At 41.7% G+C, this 22,122-nt stretch overlaps 1 protein-coding gene across 5 annotated transcripts in view; it reads left to right on the plus strand.

Annotated features, from left to right (window-relative positions):
- Positions 1-22,122, plus strand: part of LOC131462473 (latent-transforming growth factor beta-binding protein 4) — a 41,031-nt gene that overhangs the window by 12,897 nt on the left and 6,012 nt on the right. For 2 of the 5 annotated variants that reach the window (XM_058633716.1, XM_058633717.1), the window contains exons 5-28: positions 3,291-3,521; positions 8,008-8,262; positions 8,847-8,923; positions 9,154-9,321; positions 9,962-10,064; positions 12,533-12,592; positions 12,935-13,057; positions 15,591-15,767; positions 16,461-16,598; positions 17,001-17,366; positions 17,584-17,757; positions 17,870-18,001; positions 18,095-18,220; positions 18,309-18,422; positions 18,544-18,663; positions 18,918-19,031; positions 19,295-19,414; positions 19,500-19,619; positions 19,774-19,893; positions 19,985-20,110; positions 20,225-20,350; positions 21,005-21,127; positions 21,656-21,787; positions 21,886-22,011. In XM_058633716.1, coding sequence (XP_058489699.1) covers positions 3,291-3,521; positions 8,008-8,262; positions 8,847-8,923; positions 9,154-9,321; positions 9,962-10,064; positions 12,533-12,592; positions 12,935-13,057; positions 15,591-15,767; positions 16,461-16,598; positions 17,001-17,366; positions 17,584-17,757; positions 17,870-18,001; positions 18,095-18,220; positions 18,309-18,422; positions 18,544-18,663; positions 18,918-19,031; positions 19,295-19,414; positions 19,500-19,619; positions 19,774-19,893; positions 19,985-20,110; positions 20,225-20,350; positions 21,005-21,127; positions 21,656-21,787; positions 21,886-22,011 — 3,471 coding nt within the window. The remainder of the gene's footprint in view (positions 1-3,290; positions 3,522-8,007; positions 8,263-8,846; positions 8,924-9,153; positions 9,322-9,961; positions 10,065-12,532; positions 12,593-12,934; positions 13,058-15,590; positions 15,768-16,460; positions 16,599-17,000; positions 17,367-17,583; positions 17,758-17,869; positions 18,002-18,094; positions 18,221-18,308; positions 18,423-18,543; positions 18,664-18,917; positions 19,032-19,294; positions 19,415-19,499; positions 19,620-19,773; positions 19,894-19,984; positions 20,111-20,224; positions 20,351-21,004; positions 21,128-21,655; positions 21,788-21,885; positions 22,012-22,122) is intronic. The other 3 variants (XM_058633719.1, XM_058633718.1, XM_058633720.1) reach the window with 3 other exon arrangements.

Here is a 22,122-nt window from a genome sequence, read left to right on the forward strand (position 1 = left end):
GTCTGTCAGACATACACAATGTTTTTTTTCCCACCTTGCTTTAAAAACAAACTGACGTGATTAAATGGAATGCCTGATTTTGTGTGTGTGTGTATGAGAGAGAGTGTGTGCTGCAGATAAGGTAACTGTTAATACAGTATCATAGTTGAGCCATGATTCCTGTGATTAGACCAGTAAACAGTTCCTGTTATTGTGCACTTATACAGAGAGCTGACTGTAGATTAGACAACCTCAGTGTAAAAGTGGTGGAGGAATACAGATTAAGATGGATTGATCAGCTATAGATCACGTCTAAGGTGTAAATGGAAGAACAGAAATATGCATATGAACCCTGAAGTCTGGTCAGACTGACCTTCATATGAATTGTGTATATATGTATATATATATATACATACATGTTTTTCCCTGCGTCCAAATGCAGAGGTCATTTAATCTCTTCTCTAGTGAAATTGATTATTTTGCATATTCATGTTGCAGCAGACGTAGATTTACATTTTCTTCATTTACCGAAATAAATGAAGCCAGTCGGCCTATTTAGCCTACTGTTGTAGTCATTAGTCATATCTGCAGATGCTGATTAAATATGAAGCAGTAAACAGAGCTGTATTACATTACACTGCTAATAAAGCTATTAGAGAGTATTCAGTGTAGTCTACAACTTTGGTTGTAAGTTCTTGTAAAATCTGATTCACTGGGAGCATCGGGCCACAGTTGAAATGATTAGATGTTGTTGCAGTGTATTAGCTGAAAGTTTACAAGGAATTAAAAGTTTTTAATGTGATCTTTAGCTTTATTCTGCCTTTACAATGTAGCTTTGTGATCGGATGTCAGTTGCTGAAATCCACCATGTAGACTTTTTCCATCTGGTACCAGGCTGTTGTAGCTCTGTTATGTTGGCTCATTTGGAAACCTTTCGTTACATTTGAGCATTACATGTCATTTGTATTCATGTTTCATCAATCAAGTCAAACTATAATGCTGTTACATTAATGCGCTCAGTGTTTCAACTTTGTTCCACTGCTCATGTTTGTTGTTGTTCTGCTCCACTTACTCTCTTTCTCTCGCTGTGTTTTTACTTGTTTTTATATCTTAGTGGGGTCCAAAAAACATACAAACCTATCTTTGTCAGGACATTTTTGCTGAGCCCCACAACTTTGATGGGCTTTTTCAGGGTTAAGGTGACCTGGTTTTAGGCTTAGAATTGGGTTTAGGTTAGGATAAGGGTAAGGGTTAGGGACTTAGTTGTGATGGTTAGGGTAAGGGGCTTGGGAATGCATTTTGTCTTATGATGTGTCCTCACTAAGATATAGATCACAAGTCTCTGTGTGTGTGTGTGTGTGTGTGTGTGTGTGTGTGTGTGTGTGTGTGTGTGTGTGTGAGTGAGTGAGGTCATAGAGAAACAGCAGCAGAAACAACCAGTCTTTATTTCACCTCAGCACCTCGGCCATCGACACTGCTTGGGCCCCTGCCGAGGGTCCATGACAGGGAAACGAGCAGCAGCTCAGTCATGTTGTTGTTGTTGTTGTTGTTGCTGTTCACTGATGGTACTACTCATGTTCACTTGGTGCTTTTCATGTTTGGTCAGAGCGCAGCATTGTCTCACTGAGGATAAAACTCAGAGGGTTGTTTAACCTAATTTACTTGAGTTTTATGCAAACCCTCGGAGGTCCGCTCACTGTGAAATATAACAGAGGATTTCAATCTGTGTGTGTGTGGCTGTGTGGGTGGATGGGTGGGTAGTGGGGGTCTCCTCACAGACATAAAACACATGTTTTTAGATCCTCTGTGACTTGAGCTTCCCAAAGTTATCACTGACTCTGTGAACATTCATCTATAAACCCAAAAAATAATCCAATGAGAAAAAATGTTTTTAAGGTTCCTTCAGTGTTTCAGTGACAGTTGTCTGTGCATCGACAAGTAAATTTTCTATGATCAGCTGATCATAGAAAATGCTGTATACTTAATTTTTCCATATGTGAACGCGTCTTTAAAACTTATTCTAAAATGGACACTTACAGTATTTTCCTTGGCCTTTAATACAGTGCAAGATTTAGAGCCTCTATTGCTTAACTGTTGTTTTTTTACTCATGTTTTATGTCTTCTCTCTATTTTAATGTTACTGTACGTCACTTTGGCCAACTGTGTTGTTTTTAAAAGTGCTTTATAAATAAAACTGGAATGGATAAGCTAAAGGTGGCACCAGTGGTGCAAATGACAACATTGTACTAAAACTCCTTGGTTGTCCAACATTTGTAGCACAGTACTAGTAAAAATTTAAACTATTAAATTAAGTATTTTTTAGTTTTACTGCTACTACCATAGTATTTTACATGTTATGAGTTGCATTTTGCATATTTTAGGACTACCACAGTAGTATTTCACAAGTTGTATTACCTTTGCAGTAAAATTGTACATGCTATTAGTTGCATTTTGCATGTTTTAGTACTACCGCAGTAGTATTTTACATGTTATTATTACTACTGTAGTAATATTTTACATGCTGTAATACCTTCAGGACATACAAGACGATGAATAATCTGCAGTGACTTTTAGCTTCATTCACCAAACCAAACCAAATCAATCATCATCACTGCCATCGTTATCTTCATCACTGACACCCTTTAATGTCCTGTTGTCTTTTATGTAACTGTGATTATTTCTGTTCATACCAGAAAAACCAAAAGACGAGAAGAAATTGAAGGAGGGAAGAGAGGAAGAGGAGGGGAGGACAGAGAGAGGGAGAGAGAGTTAGAGTCTCTCGTTTTCTCGCGTTCTCTCTCGTTCTCTCTCGTTCTCTCAGTGTGGACTGATGGACCAGATCCCTGCTAAACATTTAGTTTGGAGCCTGGCCCAGTCCTGCACACTGCTTTCAATTATCTCTCCACCTCTCTCTCTCTCTCTCTCTTTTCCAGCTCAAGTCCTGTTGCTCACTCTCTCACACTTGGGAGTGTTTAGGGAAAACAGAGTGCAGAGAGAGAGAGGGGGAAGCAGTCCCTCATTTTCTTCTTCTTCTTCCTTCCTTCCCTCGGTTTTTCCTTGCAACACTTGTTTTCACTCAACCCCACAGAGAGAAATAGAGAGAGTGATAGAGAGAGAGAGAGAGAGAGAGAGAGAGAGAGAGGTGGTGGGAGGTGAGTGAGGTAGAGTAAGAGAGGAGTTAGATGGGAGAGGTTTGGACGATGCAACTCACTCAGAAGCTCTGACTGCAACAGTCGACATGCTGCAGCCTCCACTCTGCTGTTTTCTGTCCCTATTCTTCATCCTCTTCATCTTCATCTCTCCTCTGCCAGCTGATGGACAGATGCTCACAGGCGGAGGAGGTGGAGGAGGGTTGGAGACCATCCAGGTGATGTTTACGCCGACAATCTGCAAGGTGCGCTGCAACCAGGACCGATGTGTCAACTACTGCGAGAGAGGCAACGTGACAACTCTGTACAGCACCAATAGTGAGGGGGGAGGAGGAGAAAGGGAAGAGGGAGAAGGAAGGAGAGACAGCTCCCATGGACCAGGCTTCAGAGTCTGTAAGTTCAACTTTTAACTCTGACCTTAAAGGGATACTTCATGTTTTTTCATGTGTGGCTGCACGGTGAGTGCCCCCTGTGCCTAAAACCAGCCTGAGACGTGGAGGCTCACTCTCAGTGATAACAGATTATAGCCACCAAACAAACGCTCATCTAATAAAGTTCACAATAGCTCAGGTCTACAACATCTTAAGAGTAAATTTGTAATTTTATCTAGCCATCACACAGACTTTTCCAACAACAACCTGAGGTTTGTGTTGCTGTGTAAACCACTTGCTCCCCCACACCAAAGTCCTGAGAAGAAATCAGCATTACATCACAGCACATGAAGTTATTCATTTAATGTGGCCTCTAGTAATTTCAAATGTGGAAATTTGTGACTTTGGTGTTTGAAATCTTCATTCAGATTTACCAGTGTGATGCAAACTTGTAAAATAAGCCAGCAGTAGACCAGCAACTGTGACCTAGTGAGCCGAAAATGCTGATTTTCTCAATGGACTAAACTGAATGTTTCCTGTTGAATAAGACTGTTTCATGGCAAGATGAGCACCAGTGATTTCATCTATCTTTAAAGTTGTAGCTATAAGTGTAAAGTCACCCCAAGTGCAGTTTACCCACAGGTGTGCTTTCATGTTTTCATATTTGGTGCTGCCTCATTGGACAGACTGAAAACACGGAGTGTTGACCTGCAGCAGAAAACATCTGATCTCAACAGGTTACACGTGAAATGTGTGAAGCTGCTCCAGCGGCATCATGTGACCTGCGGCTCTTTGATGGTTGGCAGAGTTCAGAGTCTGAGTTGGAGCCAGTGAATAGTTGTGCAGACTGAACTGATTCCAGGTCAGAGCTGGTTAAGTTATTCTGAGATCTGAACTGTCCTCAGACTGTACAAAACATGTTTTTATTTTGAAATCTGAAGCCATGGATCTGCTTCCTGTCTGGCAGCTTCATGTTTCAGAGGATGTTTACACATGGCTTCAGTCTCACCTGGAATCACTTCATTGCAATTGTTGCATTGTTTTGCAAGCAATCATGATGGTTCTTCATTTTCAGGTGATAAAAAATAATGGCTTTTTTTTAAAAATCCCTCTAAATCTTACACATGACCAAACTGTAACCAAGAACAGAATATAATGAGTCCATACGTTTCAAATACTAAAAGCTTCTGCAATTACATCAGTGTCACTGAAGTCAGTGTCACCTGTGATTTCACTCAGAAGTCAAACCTCTGTCTCCTCTCTCCCTAAAGTCTCTGTGGCTTTCAACAAGCGCCTGGTAGTTGCAGGCGTTAAGAATGCCACCCGGCGTATGGATCTTATTAATAAGTGCATTGAAACAATTTGCAGCATCCTGTTGTCAGTTTGTCATGGTGGACATGAAAAAAACATGGTTATGAGAGTCTACAAAGTGGTGAAATACTAACATCTTGAGATGGTGTCTGTCAGTCCTGAGCTTCTCACACCAGATGAGCATGGATGCATACACTTGCTTCATACACAACAGATGACTCAAAGCAATCTCTCCATCTCTGAAAGGCCACGTCCATATTGACAGATTTTATTGCATTTATTGTCTTTTGTTGCAGTGCAGCAGAACAGCTCAGTGCTCAGGTTCAGGTTCATAATAATATGACATCACTTCTTCTTTAATGCCTTATTGGGCCTGACTCGTCACAACCACATTATTAGTGCAGCAAAAACACATCAATGGTGTTTTTGTGGACATGTTAGTTGTCATATGTTTGCAAAAGTTAAGACAAAGAAAGATGCATGAAAGTGGAGGAGCACCACTGACATATGGATTTCATTCATCATTAACATAACACACAGACTGAGGACAAGGGAGGTGGTGATGACATCATGAGGTCAAAAAGTCAATCCCCTGATCCAAACAGCTGGTCCCCCATCATTTTGTTCTCGTTTCTCAGAATTTTCTAAATTACAGAAAAGCCTGTCAATACTGTAATGGCCACGACCAATCATTTCATTTAGACCACATGGGATAATTGGCTTCTATACTTGTCTGTCAGTAACAGACTGTGACCAGAGTATTCGTGAGTCATGGAAAAATGGTTTTAAAAGCAGCCCAGATTTACAGTATTACAGATAACCACTTGCTGATTTGGCTTTGATCAGAGGGGCAACAGGAGGGGATGTGTTTATATGGAGAGAACTGTTGAATCAATTAAACATTACCAAAAACATATTACTAATGTTAGAAAAACATGTTACATAACTGAAATAAATTACAAAAACCGTCAGGCTAAGATGATGAATAATCTTCCAATGACCTGTGTTCTTAAAATTGCTACCACGTTCACAACTCCTGCTCTTTTAACTGGCAACTTGTCTGCACTTTTAAACCACTGTTTTCTTTTTATCTGTTTCTTGCATTTGTGATATTTATTAAGACTTGGCCAGATCAGCCTTGTAAATGAGATCTCTATCTCAATGGGTTAGATAATATAAATAAACCTGAGTATCAAGAGAGTGCAGACTCAGACAGATCAACTGGTAACATAGAGGAGGTGGAGGAGACCAAACATTGAGGAAAAAAAAGAGGAAATAATGAAACATCATGCTGATGAGTAACAAACATAGACCTGTATAAAAATGGATGTAGTTTTCTCCTGAAGTCATCCAGGAAATAAGAATATATCCAATAAACACTAGTTATTGGATGGATGTTGAATGGAAGTCTATGGGAAACTGAGCCCACTTTCCACTTAATGTATAACTTCAATAAACATTTTACTGAGGCGTGAAGTGCCTGTAGTTTAATGTCTTCTTCAACAGCTGATGTCAGTTATGTTCTATTATATTCCATGTTAGAGAACAATAGAAGATTGTTTCGGGCAGCCCATGGCCAAGTCGAAAGGGAACTTGGCTTGTAACTGGAGGGTCGCTGGTTCAAGTCCCCACCAGGTCAAAGGGCTGGGGTATCTGGGGTATAAAGCGTGTCAGAATTCTTTCTTCATTTTTTCTTTTATTCGTTTAATCTCCCTGTTTGTGGTTTGTTCGTCATTAATTTTGGTCTGCCCCAGTTTCTTCAAAAAACAAGTGATGGAGTCCATCTGCAGAGTGGTGTCCACGATAATAATTAGGTCACAATGTTTACATCACAACACACACATGTGGAACATCTGTGTGTGTTATACAAAACCTAAGTAAACAAATATTTCACATACAGAGATTACACACACACACTTGAAAGGGTGTGGACACATGCAAACACTTTTGCTGAAGCACAAATAGATTCATATAAACAATGGCAGTGATGAGAACGTTACTCAGGAAACGGTTCCATTGAAACTCTAAATTATACTTATCAAATTTATAAATCACCACATGTTAAATAACAGTACTGTTGTGTTACTGGCTTCACACAGTGAAAGTATTGCAGTAAAAGTACTGAAGCATTATTTAAATGCTGCACTAAAAGTACCATCTCTCCTCTGAAACGTCTCAGTTTTGGCTTAAACATTTGAGGTTTTACTCTAATCAAATAGTCTTGAACTGCACATTAAGTTTATGAATGAACTTCAATGGATCCTGCTATTTTTGAAAGTGTCGACACAACTATAACAACTCATGAACTCGGATGCTTTTTACACACAATGTTGTGATTATGACATGAGGGGATATTCAAATGGACCCATCTTCTAAACATGGTAAACACAACACCATTTGAAGGCAGCAGCACATTTTTGACTTTCTACATTTACAACAAAGTTGAAATGACACACAGTTCATGGTCTCTTCAGAAGTGGAATCTAAGGAATCTTTCCTACATTAAAATCACAACAACAACAGCTCAGGCCTCAGAGCTTCTCATCACTGTTGTCCATGTTTATGACCTCATGCAGGATTGATCATAAAATCCTCGAGTGAAACACTGTGTTTATATACAAACACGCACACACTCTGGTACTTACATATAAGCAGATGTTGTGTTAACACATCACTCAGTAAATGATAAGCGCAGCATGTGTGTATATACAGTGTTTCTGCAGTGTTAAAGCCACAGGTTTCCTTCCTGAAGCTCAGGCCTGGGGTTGGACGAAAGGCTCATTAACTGGACTCTGGGTAACAATACACAACATCCTGTTGAACGAGCTCAAACAGGAAGTAGGAAGCGGCTGGCTGGTTCTGTTGGCGCCCGGGCCACTTTCACCTCCTTCAGCTCCAACAGCTTTGTTTTACATCTACTCATCACCAGGCCTCACACAGAACCCTTTGTAAACATGATGGACTCGTTCGCTTTTGATGGTCAAAGTTCACTCTGACTGCATAAACTTCACTGTCAGCTGTGTTCGGGAGATTATGTTTGCTCACATTTTGCAGTTCAGTTAAAGGACTGGACTTAACTCTTCATGTTTTTGTGTTTACGCCAACCCTAAAGCAATTTTTCACATTGCATTAATCAACCAAGATCACAAGTGTATGTGTTAACTGCTAATGTCATATCAATCTTGTGTCTCCTGCAGTTCTCTGCCCACTGCTCTGTAAGAATGGAGGTGTCTGTCTGCAGAAAGATCGTTGTCTCTGTCCGCCAAACTTCACCGGAAAGTTTTGCCAGATCCCAGTTGCACCCACGTCGGCTGCTAACCCTGCGGCGCCAGCCACTACCAATGAGATCTTCAAGCCTGGGCTCCTCTCCGCCTCCGCAGCCAATCCGGAGGTGACTCAGACAGAGTTTCTCCTGCCCCTGGGACAGAATCAGGATTCTGGTAGGTCTGGAGGTGAGTGTCCAACCCTTTTAATCTGTTATGTGAATTAGGCATGTGGTTTCAAAACAACCATGGCACCTTAAATTTTAAACGTATTTAGTAGCTTTTCCATAGTAAACGGTTTGAAAACAAACCAGATATGTTATTCTTGTAGTTGTATATGGAGTTATGGAGTTATACATGTCAGATTGTGTAGTTCAATCAAATTAAGGTTCTCTCTAATGGTCTCTAACTGTCTCTCATGAGTCACATGATGATAGATACAGTGAATGCAAACATGCAAATGAATGCCAATTTTACGTCACTAGATCTAGTCTTTTGCATAACTCGCAAACCTGGGTCTTCTTGCTGCAAGGGAGGGGCAGAAAGTGATTGAGAAATTAGTGAAATCTGAAAATATATATGTTAAGTATGAATGTAGTTTGATTAGCATTAGCCCCAGGAGAGTAATCCACAGTTGGTTCTCGTTACTCATGTAAGAAAACACAGCACATGATCACATGACTCAGCAATCCACAGATGTCAAAGAAGCTTAATGAGAAAAATTGCTTTTGCTTTGGTGTGCCTTCAACATGTGCGTTTGTGTGCATGTGCAGCTCCTGGTCAGTCAATGGTGAAGGTCAGAGTGCATCACCCCCCTGAAGCCAGTGTGAAGATCCACCAGGTTCTGAAGGTGAGAACATCAAATCTCCATCTGACTGACTGAATGTTCGATTTGTGTCATGTGACACATTTGAGGTTTTGTCAATGAGTTTTGAAGCACTAAAAACATTTTTTTCAATGCGGTTTCGGTTTACAATTTGTCTGCGTCTATCTGGGTGCACTTCTGAGTATTTGCTCCTCGATGAAAACCAAATGTTTCTGTTGATACATATTTGTTTGTATCTTCACATCCACATCCAGGTGTCTGGACACAGTCCCGCCCTGCGGACCCTCTCGTCCTCCTCCGGATCGGCAGGTGCTCCGGCACCAGCTGGTTTGGGCGTTCAGGCTCAGACAGTGAGGGGGGATGGCACATACACCGAGCACTCTGAATTCAAGTACTGCTTCAGAGAGATCAGAGATGGACAGGTAAGAAAAAGCAGGGAGTAGACACTGTTATCAACAATTATAACAGTGTCCCCTACACTACAGGCGTGCAGGAAATCTAAATATAAAGGTTGTCCCCAGGGTGAAGCTAGAGGATCAGTTGTTAAAACTGAATGTTTCTGTAAATGTATTTCTGCTGATCGTCCTGCTGCAGGGTCAGTCACAGGAATCAGGTCAAAGTTACCTCAACATAAAACAACCAGGGTCACAGTGGAAGATTTGAATGAGGCTCGGAGAAAAGTCCACATCAGTCATTGATTAGCAGAACAACAAACCAGAACAATGCAGCACTCATACTAGTGTGGTTAAAGCTTCAACTGAAATGCTTCTCATTTACTTTGAATGGGCCAGTGTCACAGTGCAGTTCAGAGAGAGAGAGAGAGAGAAAAGGTACCTCCTATTGGCTTTTCTCCTAAGCAGCTACACTGTATATCCATTCATTTTAACACAGGACTATTACAGCATTTCCTGTCTACGCTGCAAAGAAACTGTCTGAAAGAGTGTCTTACAATAAATGCAATAAAACGTGTCAGTATCAGCAGACGGAGAACCACGACCTTCCATCCCAAAACATTAGTATGAGTATTTTTTTGAACTGTTTCCTGTTTGTGTGTGTGTGCAGTGCAGCTCTCCTCTGCCTGGACTGAGGAGCAAGGAAATGTGCTGTAGAAGCATCGGGAAGGGCTGGGGGATTACCGACTGTGTCCAATGTCCTGATACTACAGGTTATACACACACGCACACACACACACCACTTTAAATTGGCTTTTCCCTTTTTCCTTCTTTCTGTGGAAATGTGAAACATTATGACTGAAATATTTTGAGTCCACAAAGCTGCCTCTTATGCAACTATCTGACATTATCACACACACACACCAGTAATGATGCCTTCATGTTTGTGTAGTGAGACTGACTAACACTTAAGGAATGCAGCTCTGTGGGACTGTAGGCCCACGGAGCTGTATCCACACACACATTTGAGACACACGGAAGTTGTGTTACCTCACATGCTGGCGTCCAACCTCATATCAGTCAAATCAGAAAGAATGACGCAATAATCACACACACACACACATACTGTATATATACTCTATGATTCTCAAGAGACTCAAGCCACCCCAGGCAATCAGAGACCAGCACTGGAGGATGAAGGTAAAAATCCAACAGGAATAGAACATAGTGGTTCATCAGAGAGAAGAAATAAAAGAAGCACAACATAAAAAAAATTACAATTAATCCTGGTTTCATTCATCATTCCCTTGTATTTTTGCAACCACTTGTGTAGAGCTGCAACTAACGATTATTTTCATAATCAATTAATCTGTCGATTAATCGATTAATCGTTTGGTCCATAAAATATCAGAAAACCTTAAAAAATGTTTATTGGTGTTCGGCAAACCTGGAAATGATGATGTTCTCAAATGTCTTGTTTTTTCCACAAACCAAAATGATTAACTTTTAATGATTTCTTTGTGATTTAATGATTTCTACACTTGTGTTTTCTTGACAATACAGCATGTGTCGTGTAAACTTAAGGCTTCAACCTTATGTTAAAGTTCCACAGTGTAGGATTTAGAGGCATCTGTTCACCAACTGAATACATACAGACATGGTGGACTCGGTGGAAGAGGACACACCCCTGCTGTAATATAAAGCACTCATTCTCAGGCAATGAAAACACAGCAGCTAATAATAAATTAATGACAACATCATTTTGAAAATTGTATACAATTTCTGTTAATAAAAGAAGAAGTAGAAGGTTCAGCTTCACAAACCACTCAGACATACTGAGCTGAGACCTCCATAGAAAAACATTGTTTTCTGTTTCTATTTAAATTTGTTTAATTTTGCTTGTGGTGCGTGCAGCACACGTTGAGAAATATTCAACTTTTCAAGCATCAAAAACATGTTACGCAAATATACCAACACAGGTGCTAACCAATCAAATTCTGTTTGTATATCGTGTTTATCTCAAACACCACATGGCTCAAACAAAGCCTTCATACAAGAATGTTCTCCCAGTTGCTGATGTTTTTTGTCATAGTGCACTTATCGATCATCATATCAACATCACGTGAGCAGCATTAGAACACAACACAGCGCCAAATCAGAAAAACATCCACACTTTGCACAAACACCTCTCTTAACCTGACTTACAAGTCATGCAGTTTTAACAAGAGATTAACAGATTTTAATAAAAGATAAACAAACATTGAAGCAACGTTGAACATAACTAACAAAAAAATACCCCATAGTCAAGTACCCCAAGTCAGTGAGCAAGATCAGAGAGGAAATGAAGAGTGTGACTGCCAGTTCTTAAGCACAACAGGGAGACTGACCAGGTGCTTTCATTTATGTTAATTAACTCCATCCACACACCTGCAAGAACCAGGGGAAGACTAGAGCAGGAGGACAGTCACACACCAATAAAGCTTTATACTATTAACACAAGCTACAGTCAACACCATGAGTATCCAGAGTTCAGTATTCAAATGTATATTTTTATTCTTTTCTACAATTAAACTTCACTGATTCAGCAGCTGAAGCTAAAATGATGTCCACATCAAATAGTGATTTACAAAAATCATGTCTTGATATTTTATGAACTAAATTCTAGACCAAATGTCCGCTAAGGTCAAATTTTTTTTAATGTATTTATTTTATTTAATTCTTGAAAAAAACAATACAGCAAATACAAAAATGAGCAGTAAGAAGATACATCTTGTATGAAGTGCCTCCACAAGAACCCTCAACACACATTATACATCTTTACCAATACTATTTTAATCATCTCCCTTTACCGAGACACATCTTTCCTTAAGTTGAGTTCTGAATTTAGGTTTATTAAAGATCTCTTTTCCTTTTAAATTGTACTTACTGACTGTTTTTTCCAAATCTGTTCTGTATATTAGGAGTCAATATGTTCTTATGGGCTTTATGCATGATTTGCAAAATACATAATCTACTGACATTTTAACAATCATAACTGAATGAATAATGGATTTGACGGATCTCTGTGTTTACTTCTGCTGATGATTCTTCATTAGATGGATTCTAATGACTTCAGCATGGATAATTTGCCATCGGTCAAATCTAAAATTTAAGCTCACTCTGACCCTCTGAACTCTGACCTAAACAACAATAATACGTTTGCAAGTTTGTTTGCAAATAATCAATTCTTTACTGTCATCAGGTAAAGGCAACAGCAGCTGTCCTCCTGGTTTCGAACGTGGCAATGGAACACAGTGTGTCGGTGAGTGTGAAGAGTACACACACACACACACACACACACACACACACACGTTTTCTTTTACAGAATCGCAGGTGGAAGAGCATGTGTGATCCTACAAATCCTGGTTCGATTCCTGGTTTCAGATTTTGTGAACATGGCGGCCAGTTGTTAACACCATGTGACATGAGGACACACGTTCACAGCATTGTACTATACTATGTACTGCAGTACTACTTTATACTTACTGCTGATACTGCAGTATCTAAAGTGTCACACTGGAACGTTACAGTTTGTTACACACTCTGCTGTTGTGTGTGTGTCTGTGTCGTATGGATTTTGTGCTACCTGTGTGCGTGTGTGTAGATATGAATGAGTGCCTCCAGCCGGGGCTGTGTGAGAACGGGATCTGTGTGAACACCAGGGGGAGCTATAGCTGTGTGTGTAGGGTGGGGTTCATCCTCGACGCTTCACATGGAATCTGCATCTGTAAGTAACACACTCTCACATGCACACACACACACGCACACATACAGAGGAATAACGCAGAGTCCAGATCATGGCTTCCTGATTCCATCTGAGTTGAGATTTGTTTCTGAAACCTGGTAATTCACTCTTTGTTGAATGTACTGAGAAAACACAGAGTCAGCATAATTGTCTGACCTGGTGAAACTTCCTGTCACGTGGTGAACAGACGTCAGCAGACATCGTAATTTTTAAGAGAGCAGACTGGATTCTTTGTCTTAGTTAATTTTTTTCTAGTAAAAGTGTCTAGAACCTCTTTATGCGTTAAAGTAAAACAAAACTCTTTTCTAGTAAAAGTGTCTAGAACCTTTTTACGAGTTAAAGTAAACAGAACTCTGTTCTAATAAAAGTGTCTAGAACCTTTTTCCTAGTCAAAGTAGACATAATTATGTCTTTGTTCTAGAAATGAACTGAAACTTTTCTCGTTAAAGTGATAAAATCTCCTTGTCCTGGTTAAAGTGAAGATTTTTATTTTAAGTGAACATAACTCCTAAGTTCCTCTGAGTTTCAGTGGACTTTAACACTCAGATGGTTTGTGTGAAGTCTGACAGCTGATCTGCTTATTCTGTCCGGCATTCAATGAGGAGGAGAATCTTCTGCAGCCTGGATGCTGGTTTGCCTGGTGACCAATGACAACGCTGTAATTAATCAAAGCCTAACACTGGTTTGTTTGGTCCATCTCTATCGTCTGTGCTGCCAGTGGATGGCTCTGTTTATCTGTGTTTGTGTGTTTGCTCTCTGATGTTCGGGTGTGTTTTTCTTCCTGGACAAGACATTTATACGGGAGTTCAAATCGACAAACATGTACAAATCTGACTTTTTAGTGGGCAGCACCATTTTCTTAGTGTCCACATAGTTAGAAAATGTCACTGTGGCCCTCTGTCAGATGTCAGGATCTTCTATGATTGAAGATGCCCTTTAGCAAGAGACAAAGTTTTAACATGCACTAGTGTCGTATCTTGAAGAAAATTAACATAAAAGGTTGTTCATTTTCTTCAAGATTACTCTGTTCTCTCAGTTGTGAATCCACAGTGACTACACAACATGTATGAAAATCACAACACTGTTATTACAGTTGTATATAAATGGAATTTCTGGGAGACTTCATTTTGCTTCATTCGTCCATCTCTCCATCCAGGACATCTTCATCAAACATCGCTGTGGCTGTTTGGCTGAGTTTGCTGTGTTTGTCTTTTCAATGATGGTCTGTCACACAGTCTGTCTCTCTGTCTTTGTTGTGTTGGCAAAACACCTGATTTTCGCAGCTACATTTAATGGCACCAGCATTTCACACCAAGGAAGACCATAGTAACAGATATGTCACAGTATATCAGAGTCTAAGAGGTGAAGGGCCCTCTGTGAAAGTAAAACAGGAGGGTCGCCATCAGCGAGACGCTTTGAATTACTTTCTGCTGCTACTGAGAGCATCATTACTATCTGTGTCGATTGCTGCATTTAAGTACCTGTTAATTATGACATGGAAGATCATGTACAGGACGTCCTGAACTCTGAGCTTTTAGAAAGGTTAGATGACTATGACAGGCTAGGGTTCAAATGAATGTGGTAAACAACCACATACAGTACTTATATGCAAGGTATATGCAAGGTCCAGTATATGCAAGGTCCAGAGTTTCCAACCGTACATGTGAGCAAAAGACAAAGCACAAAATCCAAAGCAGTGGCTCAATAACAACATACAGAGTGTCACATTGCTTCGCAACTGCATATTACAGTAGGTAATATTTGCTTTTGAAAATTTTAGCGTTAGCTTCTCCTCGCGCTGCAGTGATACTGACGTGTACTTCTGGGTGTGTCATTACTGCCTGGCGTGGCTTAAACCAAGAAAGACAGGGAATAGGGCAGTTTGAAGACGTGGTCTTGTGTCCTTCAGTGGAACAAGATCCTCAAATTCCTGATTCCTTCTGAATGTTTGTGATCATTTTTCTCTTGAAATGTATCATTTATCCACAAGTTCTGGATTTTCCTTGTAATCATTAGTCATATCACATTGGTTGCAGTAGAGGAAAATGTGTGCATCCAAAATAATCTGCAGTTTTTTTTACAGTCTGGTTGAAGATCTATCTTTGCAGTAGGCCAAACATTTTAAAATCTAACCTCTTGTTGTTGTAAATATGTATATCTGCCATCATGAATGGCTCTGGTGTCAATGCAAAAAGCTGCATATAGCACCTTTACTCACACTAAAGAAGGTTTTTGCCTCATCAACAAGCGTCACTGTTTTCATGTTCTTCTTGCATCATTTTCCTGCAGTTATTTCCTGGACATTTGGACACTGTGACATCTGCGCTTGCTTGAATCTCTGTCAAGGCCGTTGTGTTGGAATATCAATGTCAGTTTCACCCTGAATGGACCCGAGAAACGCATGTGCCGACACTGCATGTGTAACTCTGCCGATGCCTCGGCTCAATGTCCGTTCGAGCGCCCCGACAAGGTCCAGGAAGTTAATAACTGTCTCCCTCTGTGTGTTCTCCACCAGCCCAAAGTGTTATATCAGAGGAGAAGGGTCAGTGTCATCGGGTTCTGGGCTCCGGTCTGGGTCCATCCTCCTGCTCCTTACCCATCCTCAGGAACATCACCAAACAGATCTGCTGCTGCAGCCGAGTTGGCAAAGCCTGGGGACCAGACTGCCAGAGGTGTCCATACTTTGGTTCAGGTTGGTCACCCTGTTAGTCAGCAGCTCAGATGAAGTGGAGTAAAGCATGAGTATATACCTCATGCAAAACTATTTTTCTGAATGCTAGCAAATGCAGATAAGAATGAATTTAGCACCACTTACGTTGTGTTACACAAGCAAAGCAAAGATGAGATATTCCCGTCACTGGCTTCACTTGCTTTTTGAAGTTAGATACATTTTCAGGACACAGCACAGCAGCATGTTGGTCTTGTATTGTTGTGGTTGCTGTATCACTTGCGTTTACTTGCATTACTCCTGCGAGTTCCACAACTAAGCAAAACCTGCAGCTAACCACTTGGGGCTAATGCTTGGGCTAGATTGTGTGCACACAGCAACAGTAAATTTGTCATCCATTAACGATGCAACATCAGGAAGTAAATATCAACACTGGTTGCTTAACTGCTAATTTGAGTCATGTCAATTTTTCAAATAGTTTCAAATGGAGAAAATATGCAAATGGAGCAAAGATGCAAATGGAGCAAAGATGCAAATGGAGCAAAGATGCAAATGTCTCACGTTCATTAGATTTTCATCACATTTGAGTCTTTAACACATTCACTTTGTATGTAATCTCAAAATTCATGTTGCATTTGGTGTGAAGACATCATAACTGTTAGAGATATTCACTGAGACGCGTCTCGTCTTACTGTCTGTCTCTATCTTATCCTATAGCGGCATTTAAGGAGATCTGTCCAGCCGGTCCTGGTTATTACTACTCACCCTCAACAGTACAGTTCACCCAAAGGATCAATGAACAGCTTGGGGGGCGAGGAGCCCAACTGGTGAACCTGAGCAACCACGACCACCAGGGTAGCTACAGCAGATCAATCTGAAATAAACTGTATATTGTATCATATATACATGTAGTAACACTTGTAGTTATAATGAAGTTGGGATGAATAAGGGTGTGTTTGATTTGCTCACTTGTGTCAGTGTCATGTGTTTCTACAATTTGGTCTCATTATTACGATCCACTTTTTTTTACAAGTTTGTAGCTCGATATTTGAAACTAATGAAGGATTTCAGCTTCTTTTTTTAATCTGAAATTCTATATATTAATCAAGGAAATACTGTAATTGATACATGGATTGATAATAACAATAGTGAATTGGTTGCAAACTAGAAGTTGAACAATGATTTGATTGGTTGATATAATGGTATAATGGTAGCTGATTTTTCATCAACTCACCATAGCTTTTTGTCCACTCTCAGGTCCTGATTCTGGAGCCAGTGTTGTAAGGGGTGGAGCCTCCAGGCCTCAGCAGAGACCCTCTTATTCTGGAGCAACAGCAGCTGGAGTCGGTAACACAGCTGTTGGCTCCAGCTCTGGATCGACTGGTACCAGTGGGGCCCAGATCAGACCGGGTCAACCTCAGTCTCAACCCGGTCATCTGTCTCCACCTCAGACCCATCCAGCCACCAGCTTGCCCTCCACCAGACCCAGAGCGTCTGGCAGCACCAACACTCAGGACAGAGCCAACACTCCGGGCAGAACTGGGACCCAGCTGAGCCGAGCCGAGTCTGGTCAGTCCTCCACAACACAACCAAGACCACTGCCTCCGTCCACAAGTAGTCAAGGTAACAGACACCCCGATGTTACATCTTATTAATGCGTCTATTGTATGTAGTAGTGATGACACCCAACAGCTGAAGGCATGATGTTCTCAGTTTGTTCTTCTGTCCATACCTACGTACATATGTGCGTCCCGTTCTTGAAATCTTATGAAGTAAAATACTTCAAATTTTGCATAAATGACTCAAGTATCCAGTCACAGTGACCTCCTAAAAACAACAGGTGGCCGTTTGCCCTCTGCGTCCCGGCCCGTCAAGCCTTCAGTTAGAGGGGACTCTCTCCCTGCTGCGGTCCAGCCACAGAACCCTGAGCAAGTATCGAGACAGAGAGAAGAGGTTCGCCCTCAGTCTAACAGACCAGTGCTGAACCCAACGATCAGACCCACAAGGGTCCAGAGTGAGTACCAGCAGAACCACATACACTAACACACTCTCACTCTCTTCTGTTAAGTTCAGGATTCCAAAGGTTTTGTCTAAAAAGTGTTCTGTGTGTGTGTGTGTGACTGCAGCAGTGCAAAGTGTGTGTAGCAGCAGACCAGGTGTGTGTGGACGGGGCCGTTGTGTTGATCAGCCAGGTGGGAAACACACCTGCGTGTGTGATCAAGGATTCCAGCCCAGTGCCCAGAACACATACTGCCAAGGTAAAATACACACACTGTGCTACATATACACATTAGTCTCGATGTTGTTTGATATATTTGTTATACCGTATGTGTGTGTGTGTGTGTGTGTAGATGTGAATGAGTGTGTGCAGTCTCCAGGTTTGTGTTCAGTGGGAGAGTGCGTGAACACTATTGGAAGCTACAGGTGTGTGTGTCCGTCAGGATACAGGAGCAGCAACCAGCAGACGAGTTGTCAAGGTCACGTCCACTGCTTTTTGTGTTTGTATCCGTGTGTGTGTGTGTGTGCATGGCTGTCTGTGTGAACCTTGCTCTGTTCCCCCCGCAGATGTGAATGAGTGCGAGCTGAACCCCTGCAGGAACGGTCACTGTGAAAACTTACTGGGCAGCTACAGGTGTGTCTGTCGCCTTGGTTACAGGGTCATCGGCAACACTTGCACCGGTAAAAAATTGTTGTAGCACTAAAGTCTGGTGCAGACGCATTGCAAGTTATGATCAACAGCATGAAGAAACATGAATAGTTAAGGTTAAGTATTGATTGAAGGCATGTGTGTGTGTTACAGATGTGGACGAATGTAAAGACCCCTTGCAGTGTCCAGGTCAAGAATGTATCAACAGTCAGGGCTCATACCGGTGCACCACCTGTAAACCCGGATACACAGTCATCAACAGGCTCTGCACAGGTAACACACACATCAGGGCAGAATTTGAGCAAGACAAACACGGCTGTTGTTTAGCTCTAGCCTTAGCCTCAGGTGAGTAGTTGCTGGTGGTGTTTACTCCAGCAAGAAACATCACACAAATTGCTTCATATTCAGTAAAACAAACCTGTGGTATGTTTAAGCAAACAACACAGAGAAATGATTGCACAATCAGAGATAAATGCTGACTTTGTTCACACACTGAAGCCATTGTTCTCATTGTCACTTTTCTGTAGACATCGATGAGTGTCGTCAGGCTCCCTGCTCCAACGGTCGTTGTGAAAACACACCTGGAAGCTACCACTGTGTGTGTCGCCATGGTTACAAGCTCCAGAACAACACCTGTACAGGTAAAGAGGGAAAGCAGCCCTGGCTTCCTGCTTGCTGAGTAGTGATGTCATCAACATACAAGTTATTTTCTCTGTTGCTCAATTAACACAAATCTACAGATCAATGGTTAGACAAATCACATCTGTGACAGAAATACACAGCTACAGACAGCTGCTGTTTCGCTTAGCATTGCTTTGCCCGGTGACTGGAAAAAGGGGGAAATATGATTTTCCACAGGGACCAGCTGCTTTGACCGACACACTGTCTGTGTGTGTGTGTTCAGATGTAGATGAGTGTGCCGAGCCATCTCAGTGTCCTGGTCAGATGTGTGTCAACTCAATGGGATCATACCGCTGTATGTCCTGTCGACTGGGATACACACTGAAAAACAGACAGTGCGCAGGTATGTAACACACACACACACACACACACACACAAACTGTTACTGTATGAGCACAAGTAATGGCGTCCCCCATTCTTCTCTGCAGACGTGAACGAGTGTGAGAACAGAGACTCGTGTCCTGGTAAGCAGTGTGTGAACACTGATGGATCCTACAGCTGTGTGGACTGTCGACAGGGATACCACTTTATGAATGGAGTGTGTACAGGTATACATACACAGCGCAGCTATTCTTCTTGGGACACTGCCATTTAATTTGGACCGCGTAAAACAGGCATTATCACTATCGTAAGCCTTAAACCATAACCTTAAGATACAACTTTAAGATGTAGAATTGATGTGTGCGTGTGTGTGTTGGTCAGATATGGACGAGTGTGTGCAGGTCTCTCAGTGTCCTGGACAGAAGTGTGTGAACACAGTAGGATCTTATCATTGTGTGTCCTGTCAACCTGGATACACCATGAAAGATGGCTCCTGTCAAGGTAACAAACACACACACACACACACACACACACATATTACACATCCACGCCTGCCTTACAACAAAGCAATGGTCCTCCCTCTGTCCTGCAGATGTTGACGAGTGTGCAAGCTTGGAGACGTGTGGGTCCGAGCGAGTGTGTGTGAACACCATCGGCTCGTTTAGGTGTGACTGTCTACCTGGGTATCGGCCCAGCGGTCTGGGGAGACAGTGCAAAGGTGAGTGTGGATCACTGGCTGAGAATGTCTGTAGTGAAACCAGGTTGCCTGGTACCTTGATAACATAGCTCCACTCCTGTACACAGTCACTGATATTGTTTTTGTGTGTTTCAGACATTAACGAGTGTCTGGAGGGTGATTTCTGTTTCTCTGGTGGCGAGTGTGTGAACTCTCTTGGATCCTACACGTGTGTGTGTTCTCTAGGATTCAAGCTGAGCGACAATGGGACGTCCTGCCTCGGTAAGTTCAGCATCACCAGAATAAAAATACTGTTCATTTCGTGGCTGAAATCACTCTAAATTACTCACGATATGACAAACGATACATGTCCCACAATAATAATATCACAATATTGTGATTCTGTGATCATCAATGCATCTTGATTTCTAACTGAAGAATACTGAATGTTTCAATTCTTTTCACTGCTGTGCGCCTTTAATTCCACTGTCAACCTTTCACGTATAACTATACATGCTCCCCTCATTTCTTTGCGGTAAGCACCGCTGCCAGCAGTCATGAAATAGTGGCGCTGGTGAGTCACATTGGTAGGAAATCGGTCTCATATTTCTTTTAACTAAAATAGAGAGGTATGGTGCCATCAAACTAATAATTGTCTTGTTCATTTATGGGTAGTAGCTGCAGTCACAGCAGCTAATTGGTTCATGGTTGTGGTGTTTTGACACTAATATATTTCTGTTTCAACCAGAGCCATAAATATTCAGTGTGACGCTCAGACGTGACTGTGTCTAAGTCTGAAACACACTGAGTTCACTGTTTCACGTCTGTTTCTGCTTGTGCAGCTGATGTAATGCTGATGTCATCTTTGGCCTTCTCATAGCGATGTGTGAGTCTGGGTAACATATTATGACTCTCTCTCTCTCTCTCTCTCTGTAGATTTGGACGAGTGTGCAAAGTCGGGTGTGTGTTCGGACGGACGCTGTGTGAACACTGAAGGATCCTTCAAGTGCGAGTGTCAAAGCGGCTTCAGTGCCAACCCAGAGAAGACCGCCTGCCTTGGTATACACACACAATTTTCACAATTTATAATTCAGTGGTCGCCCCAGTCAGAATTAGTGCTCATTAATGCTGCCCCTATGAAATCAGATATGTCCATGACGTATTGTACCGCAATAGCTCCACCATAGGGCAGCGAAGAGGCAAATGCTGCAGTGTCATTGTCGATGTTATCGAGTTTCTGACCAGTTTACCAAGTCTATCCTCAAAAAGTTCCACCATTGTTGATAATTACACTGTCCCCCCATTGTCTTTTCCGGCATTGACTGCATCATTTTATCAGTATTTTGTCTTTAAGCTTTCAGAAGTTTTCAGAATTATTACCAACTTGCCAAGTACAGCAGGTGATGCTGCTCAATTTTATCGTATCGTTACATCCTCCATCCGTGCAGACAAATGAATGCAGTTTGTACAGAACGCTCCATCCATCTTTATCAAAATTTGAGCGTAAATGAGCCTCAAGTAAAGACACAGTTTGTTGCCGTGGTGACGTAACAAGTGCTTATTCAGAGTCTCCATGTCTCCATTTAGATGTTGATGAGTGTGTCTTGTCCGGTGGCTCAGTCTGCGGGTCACGACGCTGTGAAAACACAATTGGTTCATACCACTGCCTCACTGTCTGTGAGCCGGGCTACCAGGTGACACAGACGGGCAAGTGTGTCGGTGAGTCTCTCTTTGTTGACAACAGTCGTGTTGAGAACTGTATCGAGTTCTTCTGTGATTTTAAAACAAATGTAATCTCGTCTCTGTCTCTCTCTCAGACATTAACGAATGTGTCAATAAGACGGTATGTGGCGATCACTCAACCTGTGAGAACCAGATAGGATCATACCTGTGCGAGTGTGACCAGGGCTTCATTTCCACCGCTGATGGAAAGGACTGTGTCGGTAAGTAACGTTTACCGTCACCGTCTTTTGACTGTTGTACCAAGTTATGGGCAAATAAAGGTTGATGGGTCCTCAGATCAAGAGGACAGGAGGTTCAGAAGGGTGTTATTC

This window comes from Solea solea, chromosome 7 (assembly GCF_958295425.1).
Source record: "Solea solea chromosome 7, fSolSol10.1, whole genome shotgun sequence".
Classification (NCBI taxonomy): Eukaryota; Metazoa; Chordata; class Actinopteri; order Pleuronectiformes; family Soleidae; genus Solea; species Solea solea.